The sequence below is a fragment of the Mastigoproctus giganteus genome, chromosome 2 (genome assembly GCF_048544385.1).
Source record: "Mastigoproctus giganteus isolate SK-2022 chromosome 2, ASM4854438v1, whole genome shotgun sequence".
Classification (NCBI taxonomy): Eukaryota; Metazoa; Arthropoda; class Arachnida; order Uropygi; family Thelyphonidae; genus Mastigoproctus; species Mastigoproctus giganteus.
In genome coordinates, this window is record NC_143576.1 from 41,602,195 (window position 1) to 41,619,514 (window position 17,320).

The 17,320-nt window shown below is 36.1% G+C and overlaps 1 protein-coding gene across 1 annotated transcript in view; it reads left to right on the forward strand.

Moving 5' to 3' along the window:
• Sik3 (Salt-inducible kinase 3) overlaps positions 1-17,286 on the forward strand; it is a 474,358-nt gene extending 457,072 nt beyond the window's left edge. Inside the window, exon 15 of the mRNA XM_090388735.1 lies at positions 15,286-17,286. Within this exon, the coding sequence (XP_090244861.1) occupies positions 15,286-16,731 (1,446 nt within the window). The 3' untranslated portion in view covers positions 16,732-17,286. The remainder of the gene's footprint in view (positions 1-15,285) is intronic.
• The last annotated feature ends 34 nt before the right edge of the window (positions 17,287-17,320 follow it).

Sequence of the window (17,320 nt, forward strand, 5' to 3'; positions counted from 1 at the left end):
GTACCAATGACTGCATCATCCTAAACGAAGCTCTTCAACGAGTTATGCAGTGGCTGAAGGAGAACAAAATGGCAGTCGGTGAAAACAAGTGTGAGCTGATGAGCTTTGCTAATGCACACAAGAAAAACAAACTTAATTTTTCTTATTGTGTCAACAAGAAGGCAATCAAAAAAGTCAGTACAGCAAAAAAACTATTGAGTATAGTTTTTTTTTTTTTCTTTCTTCTAATAATATTTGTATATCTGTATATATATACATGCACATATATGAAATTTAATGCACTTAACAATCTTTTAAAGTTTTTCCAGCAGAATTAATCTTGTTTTTGTTTTTTGGAAGAAAAAAAAAATGTAAACAAAAGATGAAATATTGCCGCTATTTAAAGAGAATTCAAAAAACCCAAAACATTTTCCAAAAAGTTGGGCAGATAACCCACCATTGTTTTTGCTACATTTTAGACACTGCTGCTGCCGCCACCACCACCACCACTGTCTGGTCAGGTTAAGCAGTTTCCTTCCCCTTTTCATTAATAGATATGATTCTCTGTTGTGTAGTACAGATATCAATGGGCAGGGTCAGAATATAAGAGTACATGCTTGAAAACAGTGATTTCACTCTTCTAATTGTGGGCTCTATTATTTTATCCCTCATACCTAATCCTAATTTTACTGCCACTGATCTCTCTATCTGTTCCTCATCTCTCCCTCTGTGTACATGGGTGGCCGAAGCAAACTTTTGTGGAAGTGATCACTTCTCTACGATATCCATCCTTTGCAATGGGAGACCACGTAAACCATCAAAAATATCATAGTAGAATACTGATTAGGTGACTGTAGTGCCTTCAAAAAATCAGACAACATTTAATATTATAACAGCCAACAGCCAATTAGTGATGCAGTAAAGTACATCACAGAAAATATTGTCCAGGTAAAAGCAATCTTAGTTCTAAAAACATTTGTTTGGCTTCTGCAATTTCCATAAACCATGATCGAATGAGCAATGTGCAGCAGCAGCAAGAAAGACATGAAACAAGGCATGCATGCGTGCGCGCGCACACACACACACACTTCAGACACCTTGACCGAAACCACTACCTAGGCCGAAGCCTATCCATAGATAGGGTCTAAGTTTTTATGTCTGAGTTTCAAGTTCAAAAATGTTAGTTAATATGGCATGACATAATGCAAAATAAAACAAAAACATTTTAAATAACAGCCACTTAGCCTCATCTTAGAAGAATCGAGTATTGATCTTATACGTACACCGATCGTAATAAGATGAGTTGCTGCCCTTGCTGCTAGAAGGCAGGCTTCTACTATCAGCAATAACCACAACAAGCCTTCTAAAGACTGCACTTACATAGTTATTAAGTAAAAAAGCCTCCTTTCCATGAACATAATCCAAAGTCTCTTTCTCCAGAGTACCAACAGACAACTCTAAGTTAGATCTGAAATCAGTATATAAGTTCCATTTCACATAATGTGTTCAGCTGTTTTGTCCTTTCCACAAGTGCAGGGACCCCGATCCCTCAGCCCAAATTGATATAATCTAAAAGACAAGCCATGGCTGGTGATCAGGAAGGTAACACATAGCCCAAACTGTAACCATGGCTTTTTATGAGTATCTATAATCTCTACATTTGGAAAAAAACATGTAAGTTTGCCTACCTTTCTGTGATTCCCACCAATTGGTCTGCCACTTAACTTTTAACTTTTCTCAAATCCTTTTCCTTTCATTCTTTAGTTCTGCTCTTGTATAGAGTCTTTCTTCATCAGGGAAAGATGTAACTCCCATAATAGTTCGCTTAATATTCCTCTTTGTAAAGTATGATAATCTGGATAATGGGATTTTAAATTGCACAGGCATATACCTGATATAATCTGCAAGACCTCTGTTGACACTGTTTGACAAGCATGAGTAATGCTTAACAAAGCAAATATTTGTGCCTGCAATAAGTACTTTTGTATAATAATATTTTCTATACGATGCACCCAAGCTCCGGAGGCATAAGTCACGATCAGGACAAACAAGCACTTGTATAGTAAATTCAAGGCACGGCCTTTTATGCTGTAATCCTTCCTCACAATCCTCCGGAACTTAGCATATAATGTCCTAGTCTTAATTTTCAAGTATTTGACGTGCTTTGTGAAGACAACTGTTCTTCAAAAATCAAACCCAGATATTTTGACTCTCACATCTCAAACTGGGTCACCCAGAAGCCTTATGGTAGGTTCCCTGTTCATACTTAATTGCCCTTTTAATAACATTTGGACAGTTTTATCTTAGGATATCTGCAGAGCTTACTCCAGCTTTTATACCTTTCATTTTCTGAATCAAAAACTCGTCAAGAATGATGTTCCACGCAAAGGGACCAATAACAGAACCCTGAGGACAACCTCTTTGAACTACTTTCTCAACTTTAGTGTCCAAAGTCTTCACAGTAACTTTCCTGCTATGAAAATTATTTCTGAAAACAGAATATAGCTCCACAGAACATTCTGTAACTCTAATTTGAGCAAGGATGTTCTCCCACCATAACCTGTCAAAAGTGCCTTTAAAATCATAAAAAAATGCCTAAAACATACCTATCCCTATTGCTTGGATCAAGCTATGTATAGCATCCTCTGTCCCAACGCCTTTCTTAAAACCAAATTGGTTTTCAGAGGACATAGCTCTCATATTATAACTAATCAATAAGCGATTAATGCATAATCATTCATAAGTTTTTCCCGATACAGAAAGAAGAGCAATGGGGTGGTATGATCTTGTTTCGTTTAACAGTTTGTTAGTTCCTTTTAAAATTAACTTTACTTGTGCCGCTTTCCAAGCCTGGGGGAAAGCACCCTCCTGGAGATACTTATTATTAGGGTTTGGATTTTTATGTATTATCATATTCATTTTTCGTTTACATAAAGGCATGAAACTTAGTGTGTCCATGTTATATGGTCTGACGATCGTAAAGAAGCATGTTTATAATTTCATATTTCATCCTATTTTACACATTAGATCATAATTTTAAAAAAATATATGAACTATCATATTTAATAGCATATTTTATACTTGTTGGCATAAAACGTTCATATTTCGTCTTACGATAATCGACAAATTATTTATCAAATTGATTTAAAATATATTTCTAAAAAGCTGTTGGAATCTACATTTAATTATTTCACATTCCAGTGTGGGCGAGCACGAGCGGCTAAATCCCAAAATTATTTTAATTCACTCTTTAGTCACTCACAACCACACCGTAGTGTAATTTTAGCTATAATTTAGAAGTTTACAGTAGTTTCACCTTATATTGAGTTCAACGAATTGGTGAAATGAAGCCAAAATCAAGCAAAATTGAGCTCTTTAGAAAATGGATTTCTTTTGTAGAAGAGTCTAAAGATACATACCAAACGGATGGAAAAATAATATATTGCAATGCATGCATAAAGAGGTATGGAAATTTATTAATAAATATAATATCGGTGTAGATACCATAGATAACTCTTAAAGAACAACTACGATAGGCGTGAAATGCATCATTTTGTCTGTATCTCATATTGTGCTCTTCCTTCACAACGAGTTGCCCATGTATTGCACTACCTCGAATAAGTAACGCTTCACTAATAGAGAAAAATATCGTTACTTATTCTCAGTGAGTACCATCACCCAGACAGCACCGTTTCAAAGCTAGTTGGCTTTTCGTCGGTGGGTGGTGGTAAGATAAGTAATAACAGTCTTCTCTGTTAGTGAAGCAATACTTATTGGAGGTAGTGCAACACATGGGCAACTCGTTTTGAAGGAAGAGCACAATATGAGATACAGACGAAATGATGCCTTTCACACTACTATCATAGTTGTTCTTTAAGAGTTATCTATAGTGTATCTTCTACCCATATACTGCATATGGGTAGAAGTAACCCCAGAGAAACGTACCAACTGTGCGGTACTACACTTAAGGTGGTAGAAAATGAAAACGACCTGGGAGTAATTGTGCAGTCAGATATGAAGTTTTCTGAGCAATGCAGACAGGCTGCCAGGGCAGGTCATGGGGTTTTGTCAATGATATATAGGAATTTTGCTAGCAGGGAGAAGGAGGTGATTGTCCCTCTGTATAAGGCAATGGTCGGGCCATGCCTTGAGTACTGCGTACAGGTCTGGAGGCCTCATTTTAGGAAGGATGTAGATTTACTTGAGCGTGTACAGAGAAGGGCAACAAGATTGGTGAGGGGAATGAAGGGATCCTCTTACCAAGAGAGGCTTAAGTTCTGCAAATTGCAGTGGCTGGAGACTAGGCACCTGCGCAATGATCTGATTGAGGTGTATAAGGCCTTGAATGGGTTGAGTACGCTGAATTCTGATGGGATCCTTCCACTTGTTCAGATTACGAACCTAAGGGGGCACAAATTCAAATTAAGAAAGGACAGATGTAGAATAGATGTGTGGAAATTTGCCTTTAGCCAGCGGGTGGTTAATTGCTGGAACAAACTTCCATCTGTCGTTGTGGAAGTTGACAGGTTAAATAAATTTAAGGAGGAACTGGACAGGCATTTGGAGGGAATGGTGTGATTTTTTTTTTTTTTTTTTTTTTTTGGCTGATGCTGCATAATCTCAACACTTGCTTTCTTGCATCACATGCCACTACTACTACTACCTACACCAATATTATATAGAATCTTAAACTCTTAAATATTATGCCTTGTTGCTTAATTTATTTAAGTAAATTAATTAATTACCTGGTAATAGTCTATCATAATTTTTATTTTTGGATGATTCGATATATGGACATTCCAAATTTAATGCTCATGCATATTTAGTTTTTTCATATAAATCGGAAAATAATAATAATTTTTATAAATAATCTTAAATAAATATATAAATACATTTTTAAGGTTCCGTGCATGAAAGTATCCCAATTACAACAGCATAATGTTACTGCTTTGCATGAAGCATACTTAAGGAGAAGGAGAATTTCACAGGTGCATACTACACAGCAGCTGCTTACTGCAGAAAACCAAAAAACTCCAGATCCATTCTTTGCTGATTTATGCCAAGCAATGGTTGCCGTAAACGTTCCTTGGAACAAAGTAAACAATCTGGTCTTGAAAAGCTTCTTGGAAAAATACTGCTCCCAAAAAATTCCTGAAGAATCAACGTTACGGAAAAATTACCTTGAGGACTGCTATAAATCGGTATGCTCTCATTGATTTTATTAAATAATTTATTATTTAATAAAATCCAAAAGACTAAATGTGTAGGCTATATTTTAATTAATTAATTTATTTATTTATTTAGTCTTGGATATAAACCTATAAAAAATAAAAACTGGCTAAGAACTTGGAATAAAAAATTGAAACAAACAATCAATGAGAAAAAAAAAGACCTATAAACTGTTCCTACAAACTAAAAACCTACATCTACACATAAAATATAAAAAGCTTAGAGCAGAAGTCAGAAAACTAACCAGAAGAATCCGACGAGATGACTGGGATAAATTTGTTAAATCTTTAGAACGTGATATCATGGGCCCACAGAGAAGAGGTTTTAAAATTTTTAAGAAATTACAACTAGACACAAATAATCAAATAAAAACCAACTCCATCTCCCAAGCAGAATGGAAGCAACACTATTCCAAACTATGGTATAACCCAGGGAATTGGAAGATGAATCTGTTGTAACCAAAGATGAAGAAAATATAACAATGGAAGAACTAGAGTTAATACTACAAAAATCAAAAAACCGAAAAAGCCCAGGCATAGACAATTTGAATGTAGAACTATTTAAATATGGGGCCACCTTACTAAAAAACGCACTATTAAAATTATTTAACATCATACCCAAAGATTGGGAAACAGGAATAGTAATCAATTTACACAAAAAAAGGCTCCAGAAATAACCCTAACAACTACAGAGGGATAATACTGCTGTCAACTACTGCAAAGCTATACTCTAATATACTAAAGAATAAACTTAATAAATACAGTGAACAATTCTTAGAAGAAGAACAATGTGGGTTCAGAAAAGGGAGAAGCACAATAGATGCCATTTCTCACTACAACAAATTTTGGAGAAAAGAGAATTCAATCTACCAACATTTCTGCTCTTTATTGATTATGAAAAAGCATATGACAGTGTAAACTGGGAAAAACTTTGGCATATTCTACGTGAAGAAAATATCCCAACTCAAACTCCAGAAAGCGATCCAAAGCCTATATAAAAACTCAAAAGTCTGTATAAAATATTCTAATGGCCAACTATCAGACCCAATTAACACCAATAAAGGAGTCAAACAAGGATGTGGACTGACACCAAATTTATTTCATATCTACATCAATAAAATTCTTAACGAATGGAAACAAACAATTAACAAAGGAATACAACTGAACAGCAGGAATAAAAGCCAAACTATATTATATGCTGATGATCAAGTTATAATTGCAAAATCCGAAGATGAACTACAGATAGCAGCAAATGAACTTAATAAAATAGGTAAAACGTTTGAGATGAAAATCTCCACCTCAAAAACAAAATCAATGGGATTATGTGGAAAACACATAGAAAGAGTCAAAATTGTTATTGATGATAAAATAATAGAACAAATATCTGACTTCACCTATTTGGAAATTTAATATCAAATGAAGGAAAAGACATCCACACTAAACTACAAAAATATAATAAAATGAATGGAACAATTAAACGCCACTTCGGAAAACAAATGACAATCGAAACAAAATTACGACTGCACAACATCACTTCAAAACCAGCCCTCTTCTACAGCTGTGAGACTTGGGTCATAAATAAGAAAGATGCACACAAACTAGAAGCAGCACAAATGAGATTTTTAAGACCATTATTAGGCTTTACAAGACTAGACCACCAAAGAAATTTAGATATCCACAAGAAATTAAAAGAAGATAACACAGAAAATGACATAAAACGGTATTAGGATAAATGGATCAGCCACATAGAAAGAATGAACCCAGACTGGATTCCAAAATTAGCCTTTAACTACAAACCTTCAGGCAAGAGAGGTGTTGGTCAACCAAGACAACGATGGCGAGATCAAGACCACCTCCAAGAGCTACACCGGAACAGGTCTTAAAAGACCTAAGCCGGAGCAAGTTCATGATGATGATGATTTATTTATTTACTTATTACTTGCAGTGTCTAAACAATATTTGCGAAGATATTGGAAGCAGAATTGTGAAGGATATAGCTAATTTTATTGTTGGAAAGCTTGATTCAGATGAACCATCTAAATCGTATCTCCTTGCGTCAAATGTTCTGGATAAAACTAATCATGCAACTGTTGCTAGATTCACCTTTCGCAGTGATGCATCTGTATCAAGGCAGCCAGTGCTATGTTGCCATTTTTGAATGAAGTCCCTCTGTACCGTTTTGATTCCGTTGTTGTGTCGGTTTTGTTTCCTTCATCATTTCTGTACCTCACGAGGTTCGTTTGGTATGCTTTTCGCATATGCAAAATTTCCCAAGTTTTAGAGGATATGGCCGTTTAAGGACTTCCTCTAGCTCCCAGTGGAAGAATTAAAGCGTTTAACTTTGCCCCTATCACATCTTCTGATGTTGAGTGGTCCTTCTCTGCTTACAAGCAAATATTAGCAGATGATAGAAGGAGATTTACTCCAAGACATTTGGAGTGGATACAGATATCGCAATGTGATGGAAAGTGTTTAGCAACTTAAGTATTAGTAGCCTAGTACCATAGCCTATGCATTTTGGTTTTTGTATGTTTAAAAAAAATTATTTTAATGTTTATATTTCAAAATTAAAATTAAAAAAACGCAAATTGTGATATTTTTATTATATTACTTGTTAGAAATTTGTATAACAAGTCGTGGTACAACTTTAAAAGAATACAAAAAAGTAAATATTATCATTTATATGGTACGTAAAGGTAAATTTTTTAGTCATATTTAAGGTCATATTTGGTTAAATTTAATGACATATTTTCATCAGATCTTGACATTTTTAAGGTCATAAAAATCCGAACTCTACTTATTATACATATCTAAATAAATCTTTGGCATCAATTTTTAAGACATCAACTTCGATTCTGTCAAGGCCCAGTGACCGACCACTCTTTGTGCAGTCAATCACCTCAGCTACTTCCTCAACATTAAAATTTTCCTCACAATTTACAGAATTATATGAGGCATTTTCATGCTTCATAAGAATTTGTTCCGGTGTCCACAGAATTTATATCCTCCAGAAAGAGATCATCTAAGACCATGCTCACAGAATCAGCCCAACTTAAAATTTGATTATTCTTGTTGCCAATGGTACACGAGACATCAGCTAAGTACCTTTTGTTAGTCAATATTTTAAATACTGAACTCCATGGACCTCAAGATCCCTGCTCCTTTATGAAACACCCTCAACTATTTATTTTAGCACTGCTGACAGAATTGAAGTTGATGAAGTTGATACTTTACAAGGTTTTAGCAACACATCAGTAAGTGTCCTTACATATTCTTGAGAAGTCAAACTTGGCCAGTCAACATCAGATATTAATCCTAAGTACTTATCATTAAACTTATTCCACATAGCATTTTTAACAAGAAATCTACTATCGTCATACACCTCTCGAATTTCATCTTGTGTATATATCTTGAAAGAGAAGCTGCGATGGTCACTAGTTGTATCTCTCTACTCCTTTCCAATTTCTAATCTTAGTTTTAACTGCACCAGTAGCAATTGTAAGATCTATATACGACTGCTCATGCACAGTCAGTTGTGTGGGCGGATGTCCTTCTACATTAACCACTTCCATTGCAGAAGCAGCAAAAAAATTTTTTTAGCATTATTACTCTCATCAGAAACCTCGCTACCCCATAATGGAAAATTAGCACGAAACAAGGCAGGAATATTCTGGAAATATCCCACCACAGATACCTCATAGCCTCAGACACATGCTTAAATATGTATGTATGAGCACATTATGTTGGCTGTTAGAACCAGTGTCTAATCTTGGATTATCTTTCTTGAGGATTAAATTTGAAAGTGTGTGATTCTGCCTAGACACGATGACAGCCTTATAAATTGATTCACCCTACATAGATTCTGCAAGGCTCGTGGGGTAGAATCACAGGGATAGGATACACTTAAATAGAATTTTGCTGATGCTATAAAGCCAGTGTTAGGGTAGTTGGAAAACTGTTAGCTTGTGGGGAGGAATACAGACAATTAGATTAAAAGCAGCCACAGAAAGGGGTGTAAGTGATTCTCTCACTATTTCTGTACAGACATGGATCAGCCTGGAAAGCAAGGTGTTGGGGATTACAAAGCCTGCTGGGGGTTCTCGTAATACATGGGCTGTGTCAGGGTATTTATGTGTACACTAATGCTAAGTGCATATAAACAAATTTAATTAATTTGAAGTACTGGTTAAGTCATCAAAAACAGGCATTGAATGGATATTAGAGATGTGGTTCCACTCAGACATAAGGGATGCTGAATTTGAATGTGGGATGTACAATGCATACAGATAGAACACATAAGATGGGAGGTGTGGATGAGTATACTCTTAGTTAAGAAGCACACAGAATATAAGGAAATGCACCCAGTCAATGGAGGTGGCCAGAGACAGTCATGTACACAGGAAACTTTATAGGATGACTGTTTTCTACACCAACACACAGAGAGGCAATGAGAGATGGCAATATTCTTGATCTGATTATCAGCAGTGACTCTTCTTGCATTAATAATCTGCAGATGAAAGAACCAATAAATGGCAGTGATCACAGTATATTGATGAGGAATTTACTCAAAAGATGTAACTATTGTCAAGGGCAAAGGGAAGGGCTTTTTTTCATAAAGATGACTACAGTGGTCTCAGACAGTTTTTGAAATCTATTCAGTGGAACCAACTGATGATGTTGCCACAAAAAAATTTTAAATGGGAATTATTCAGGGACATGATTGTAGAAGCTACCAGGATTTTTATATCAAATAAGAGATACTCTTCAAAGTTTAGACTTAATGGATGACAGATGAACTGATGAGACTTGTGGTAGCAGCGAATTAAAATGCAGGATGTGTATAAATTATTAGGAGGGACAAAAACAAACAGTAGGTAAAAAGTAATCTGCAATCAAGTCACAAAGTGGGTTAGGCAAACTGAGGCAGATTATGAGAATTCTCATATTAGATAGTATGAATCAGAACTGTAATACTCAGCTCTGATTCATACTATCTAATATGAATCAGAGCTGTAATACTCAATACTTTCTACGTTGATAATAATTTTGTAAAATAAAAAGAGGAGTTTACCTCAGAGAATTCTCATGAAAAATGCAAAGAAAGGTAGCAAAGACTTCTTTATTTATGTATCATCTAGAAAGAAAAGGATGAATCACATTGATCCACTACATATGAATGGTATAACTATTGATATTCCTGCTCAGGCTGCTGACAAACTGAATAGATATTTCACATCTACATTTACACGTGAGGAATTTTCTACAGATGGGGATGCCAAAAGTATTGTTATTGTTATTTTTTGGTTTTTAGGAGCATTAGCAACTAAGGCCATATTGCTCCGGGATATGCGGTGGTCATTCCCTGACCTTTCCGCATCCTCTATATTTGGTGGTGACGGGCTCGAACCCCGGTCTAATCAAGAAGCGTGTGCTACACACTGCTGCTCCTTCCCACCTGGCTACGGAGGTGCCTACCAAAAGTATATCAAATTACAGGTAGATAAATGATTTTATAATAACAGAGAGAAAAGAGGAAAAATTGTTGAAGCTAAATGAAAATAAACATGAATGGATGGGATCTATCCAATTATATTAAGAGAAGCATTAAATGAGTTCAGCAATATTTTAGCCAATTCAGAGCAAATTCCTATGAATTAACTGAAGCTGTGCAATCATATCCCCCAATTCCTGGGAGGTGGGGGTGAAGTGAATAATTACAAACCTGTAGGTTTGACTTCTGTTCTCGGAAAAGCAATGGTGTAAATGATTACAGAAGTAATGTAGGATCATCTAGACAGAAATGCTGCTATACTGAAGTCGCAGCGTGGATTTGATAAAGGGCAATCTTGTCTGACCAATCTGAAAAACCAAAATCAAATTTTAAAAAAAATCAAATACTATACCATATGAAAGATAACTATATATGTTGGAGAAGTGTGGGCCTCCATAGCCGAGTGGTCAGGAGTGGGAGTGCAGTGGCACACGCTCTTTGAGTAAACCGGGGTTCAAGCCCCTGACTGCTAAATACGGTTGATCTGCCAACTCGCACTGGACTAGCATGCCAGATTATGGTCCATTTCCCTCAGCATGAATTGTTGAGGAGGCTTCCATCCAGTGGGTTGATAATGGCTGCAATTTACTTTTTACTGCTCTGGGTAAAAGGACGGTTGAGTGGCAGAAGACAGAGCATGGTTATTAATGGACACTGCTCTTCGTGGACAGGGTTCAGTGCTGGAGCCATGGCTTTTTTTTTTTCCCCACAAAGTGGACACTGCTTATTGTGTTCACTTAGGAACTCAGCTAAACCAATAACCATAACCAATGAAACAAGAAAGCAATTCTTCAGCATTGTTTATTGTTGCTGAACAGAAATGTGTACAGGTGGAAACAGACAGAAAAAAATATTAAAATGAAACAATATAAAATACTGCTATTTAACTGTCACTATTTCTTCAAGAAAGACAACAATAAAAATGACACTATCATAATGCTTCTGGAAATCCATACGAACCATTGAAAACAAATAAAGAAAATATTAAAATTGATAATTAGAAAAGGATTGATGCTCTACTGTAAAACACATTAATTTGTAGGAGCAATGATGACACCAGTGACCACAATAAGCACAGAACACACTGAGAAAAATCTATCCCATGAGCTTGCACAATCTCTCCATGGCTGAATTGATTGAAAAGTCTCTCATCATATACTCCCTCCTTATTGTGTATGTTCAGAACTGCAGACACTTTCAAATTTAACCCTAACGCGATATTTTTTCAATATTGACCTGTAGTTGTTAAGTAAGTCCGCAGATTTTCTACTCTTAATGTCATTAGTGCCAGTGTGTACAACAATATCACCCTTTGTGCCCTTAAAAGATGATATTTGCTCTACTTCATCAACAAGGCTGCCGTAGCAGAGTGGTCAGACACACATGTGCATAAGTACACGTGCCTTGAGTGACCAGGGTTCAAACCCGTGACTGCTGAATACGGTGCTGGTTCTTGTATTCTGTCTATCTTGTGAACTCCTCTGACCGTTTGGTTGTCCCGAAGTATAAACAGAAAATTTAATTTTTTTAACTTTTGCCCCTGGCAGACGGGGCAAAATAAAAAATAAGTGGCATACACAGTATTTATTAATGGTTTTGGTGAAGGCATTAAGAAATTAAGTCTGAAATATCAGACTTAACGTCTAAATTTGCAGGTAACACAAAGTTTGGTAGGATAGTTAGACAGTAATCGGGATAGTGCAACAAGATCTAGAAAACTTGGACAGATGGGCTGAGAAGTGGTAATTGAAGTTTTACACCGACAAATGCAAGGTGCTGCCTATGGGTAGTAGTAATTCCAGAATAACATACCCGTGTGGTGTCACACTGTGGATAGTGTAGAACAAAAAACACTTGAGGATAATTGTATAGTCAGACATGGCCTTCTATGAACAGTGCAGACAGGCTGCTTAGAACAGTTCATAGGGTTTTGTCAATGATATACAGGAATTTTGCCAGTAGTGATAAGGTTGTGATTATTCTGTTGCATAAGGCAATGGTTAGGCTACATCTTGAGTACTGCATACAAGTCTGGAAGCCTCATTTCAGGAAGGATTTGAATCTTTTGGAATGGATGTGAAGAAGGCCAACAAAATTAGCAAGGAGAACTAAGATGGTACCTTACCAAGAAAGATTTCAGTTTTAAAAATTGCAGCATTCGGAATTTGGGCATCTATGAGGAGATCTGATTGAGGTGTTTAAGGCTTTGAATGGATTGAGCAATCTAAATGTTGATGACATCCTTCCTCTTGCTTAGACATGAGGTAGCTTAAATTTAAATTGAGGAAGGATGGGATGGGCAATTGATGTAAGGAGTGTTGTTGATGATGATGATGCTGCTGCTGCTGCAGCATAAGCTTGGCTCCTTCCATCATTTTTCAGTACTAATAATAATAAGTTGGGGACTGTCTATACTTCAGATTCATCAGATTTATTTGCTGTGATCTTGGTAACTCTAGCAAAGTATAATCAGAATTAACAAACATAAAGTGCAACTGCTTGTTTTATTTACATAGAAGAGGTGCAAAAAATATCTGTGGACAGTATCAAGACACTGATAAGCAGTTCAGAAAACTGTTCATATGGGTGGGGAAGATATGCAGACAATCGAGGGGGGTTAAAATGCCTGCTGAGGGTCATATGTCTAAGTTTGCTGAGGTGGACAATCAGGCTATTCTGCATGAAGAAGATCTGAATAAACTAGGCAGACAAGTATTTGGATATCAGTAATCCCAGAGTAACATTTGGGTAGCAACAAACTCAAGATAGCCAAAACTTACAAAGACCTATAAGCAAATGTACAGTCTGGACATGCACTTCTCTGAGAGATTAGACTGCTAGGATAGCTAATTGGATTTTGTCAGTGATAAACAGGAACTTTTTCAGCATGGGGAAAGGCGTGATTACCCCATTGTATAAAGCAATGATTAGTCCACATCTTGATTAGTCTTGAAAACTCCATTTTAGGAAGCACAGAAATCTCCACATAATTCTGAAGGAAAGAGCAAGAAAGCAAAAATGCATACTTAACATCTCCTCCAATTTAGCCAGAGGTTTCCCCAATTATCATTTCCAGTTTTGTGATAAGTTTAATTTTCTTTCAGTTTTAGGCAAATCTGTTATTTTTCAAATATGCAGATGTTTTATTTTTTTCAATTAGGGACTCACTGAATAATTGTTTTTTTTTTTATTTTTATTATTTTTTTTATGTGAAAGCCCAAAACATGAAAGGTATTACAGCCCTTGTACTGGGAAGGTTGAGAAAACAGAAGATACTTGTTGATATTATATTTAATATTTAACAATGTATGCTTAAAAGTCTCTGTACAGTGGCTCTGCTCACACTTAGTCTCAGTATAATAACTCTTTCTGCTACATTTTTACACCATTTGGGTGAAAGACTATATATGTACTTTATACACAGTATCATTCAGTACAGGTGTGTTTTCATATTTGATTTTTATAGTAAAGATTTAACTTCTTTTCAACCTTTTAAAATGATTGTTATCAGGTTGTTTGTGCTGTGTTGTATATTGTACTTGTGTTTTTTATTAAAAAAAAAGGTTAATGTTAACTTAAATTGTGTTAAAGTTTTTTAAGAGAATTTGTTTGTGAAAGAAGACTGGGTTACTTCGATCTGTTAATCTTTTAATCTGATATGACCACTGTGATAGTCAATTCAGAGTTGGCTTGATGCAGTATAATCAGCTTCAACCAGTTCATGGAATGAATATTATATTTTGTAAATATTTTGGAATTGCCAGCTATGTAATTAAATAGAATAAAAAAATATGTAAAGAAATAAACAAAGCAAAGAACGTTAAGATACAGTTTATTGCATTTCATGAAGAGATGTGGAATTTACCTGCATCAACATACAATGTGAATTAATTTGGAGGAAAGGTTAGAAGTATTGTTCAGACACTGCTAGAACACACCATTCCAGAGCATTCCAGATATTTATTAAAAGGTTTCCTTTTTTGAATTTTTAAAAGTGTATGTCTATGATTTTGCAAAAGGATATTTTTAGCAGAATGACATTATAAATTGCAGCATCTGCATAGAGACATAATTGAATAGCTTTAAAACCTTAAGGTTATAAAAGCATTGAGTAAACTAAATACTGATAGCATCATTGCACTTTTTTCAGGTGCAGAAAGAGCAATGATGTACTGTACCATGGGAGAGACCAAACAGAGTGATATATATCCTGTGGTATAGTTTTGTCTCCCGAGTCAAGTTATAAATTCTTCCAAAACCAAAAATCCATACCCAAAGATAAATTTTGAGATTTAAATTCGAAATGCAGCCAACTTTGTTTTAGTTTTAGTACTGTTTTGGATATGGTTGTATTAGTTGTCTCTTTTGTACCAATAATCTAATTAAAGTACTTCCTGTTGTAAAGTGTCTTTATTAAACATTTTTACCTAGAAGTACTCCACATAATATCCTTTTAATCCTTTTAAAATTTAATTAAGAAATATTATTGAAATTGCTTTCTTATAATCTTCTCTCCCTTTCTTTCAGCAACAACACTGTGGAGTGGCAGATTACCAAGTCTCTGCAGAAATGCAAAGGCAACATTCCATCCATATTCAGCAGATGGTACATTTGCAACCCTCACTTTATATGACTTCTGTATCTTCACCTCCTTCCATTGCTGGCTCACCCATTCATGAAGCACATTCTTGTAGTACCAGCTCAGCAACTCTTACTCAACATCTGCAAAAACTCCATCTTCAAAATAGAGGAAGTCCAGTTGGCTACAGTGTTCAAGAAGGCCCTTTACAATCTTTTCAGAGAGTTCAAGCACTATCAACACCACATCACAGTAGTCCACCTCCAGCTCCACCACTGTATCCTATGGAAACAGCTACAAATATATCCCCTACATATGCAGGAGTAACTAGTATTACGTCACCAACAAGTACTTCACCACCATCCAGTTTTCCAGAATCGCCCACACATGTTGCTTCAGTGTACCCTCGAATACAGGCATTTCAACAGATACGAAGTGGTTCTCCTCCAGCTTTTCCAAATCTTGGCATGATACAAGAAGATGCTACTGAACATACTCCAGTGTCTGGTGGTAGTGATACTGTATTATCTGTTGTATCTGGTAATGATAGTCCATTAGCTTCTCCATCCTGTAGGCAGAGGATCTTTCCTCAAATTAGCATTACAGATGAGACAGGCCATGTGACTATGTCACCAACTATGACTTACTCTGATCCATTTATGGCAGAAATTGCCCAGCAAACTCCACGAACATTTTCACCACCAGAACTAACTCAGTGTTCTGCTACTCAGACTGTTCAGGTAGATTCCACTGATACCATCAGTAGCAGTAGTGGAGTAATTAGGATAGGTTCCAGGTGCAATATGAGTAAAGAGGCTGAAGACTCTGTAGAATATTCAAGTAGTAGTTCCTCCAAGTCATTACTTCGATGGGCTACTAAACATTCCATACGACAATCTTACGTTCATGCCAAGCACCTCAGACAGACTTTTCCTCCAACAGGTCATGTGACATCACCTGGAGGTGGCAAGAGAACAGGAGGCACAGGACTTGGCCAACATACTTCATGTAGTGATCCAACTTCTCAACAGTGGTCCTCCAAACAATCATATGCAGCCTGGAATAAAAAGTCTGCCTTTCGGGAATTGCACAAGACTCCCAGTGGTAGTGTTCATGTGTCACTGCCTACTAAGGAGCAGTCCTTCACCTGCGAAGCTGACATATTAAGAGAAATTCAGCAGCAGTTGGATCCAATAGTTCGTGGACTATCTCTTATGTTGCAGCCTTCAGAGAGAGGACTAGCTGTGGAACACCCTGCAGGAGTGCAAATTGAATTAGAAGTTTATGAAGGGCCACACCCAGATGACAAAAGGTTAAAAATGAGAAGAATATCTGGAGATAGTCTACAGTATAATGAGATTTGTCGTGAACTGATTGCTTGTATGAATATATAATATTTACTATGTTAGTTTGTGTGAATACCGAATTGTTGTTTGCCTTCTTCCACTTCTGTATTCCTAATCTGTTTAGGCATGAAAATGCTGCTTAATTGAAGAAGTGGAACTATTTTCTGCTAGTCATGAAAGGAGAGAGGAAATGCTCTTCATCGTTCAAAGAACTGCTGTGTTTTCGTACAGCATCATGCCTGAGTCAGGAGAGGCCTTAGGAAACATATCATCCATTGCTCACTCTGTACAGAAAAAGCTTCTTCGGCAAAAGTTCTGTGTGTGCTGATTGTGTATTTTTCAATCACAGCTGTTATGATAAAGCAAGTCAAAGCACATACAGGAACTTGAGTTTAGTATTGCTATCACTGATATGCCAGTATTGCTCATTGTTAAGGACATTGCTCAATGTTAATTGGCTGTTGGTGTTCAGGTATGTGATGGTAGTCATGATAGTTAATGGCTGAATAGAACCAGAACAGTTGTGTACATAACATACAAAAGCCTTGTTTGTGTTACCACTCACATCATTTGTAGTGATATATGAAGCACAAAATGTTTAGAACTGTGAATTTTTATATATATATATATATATATA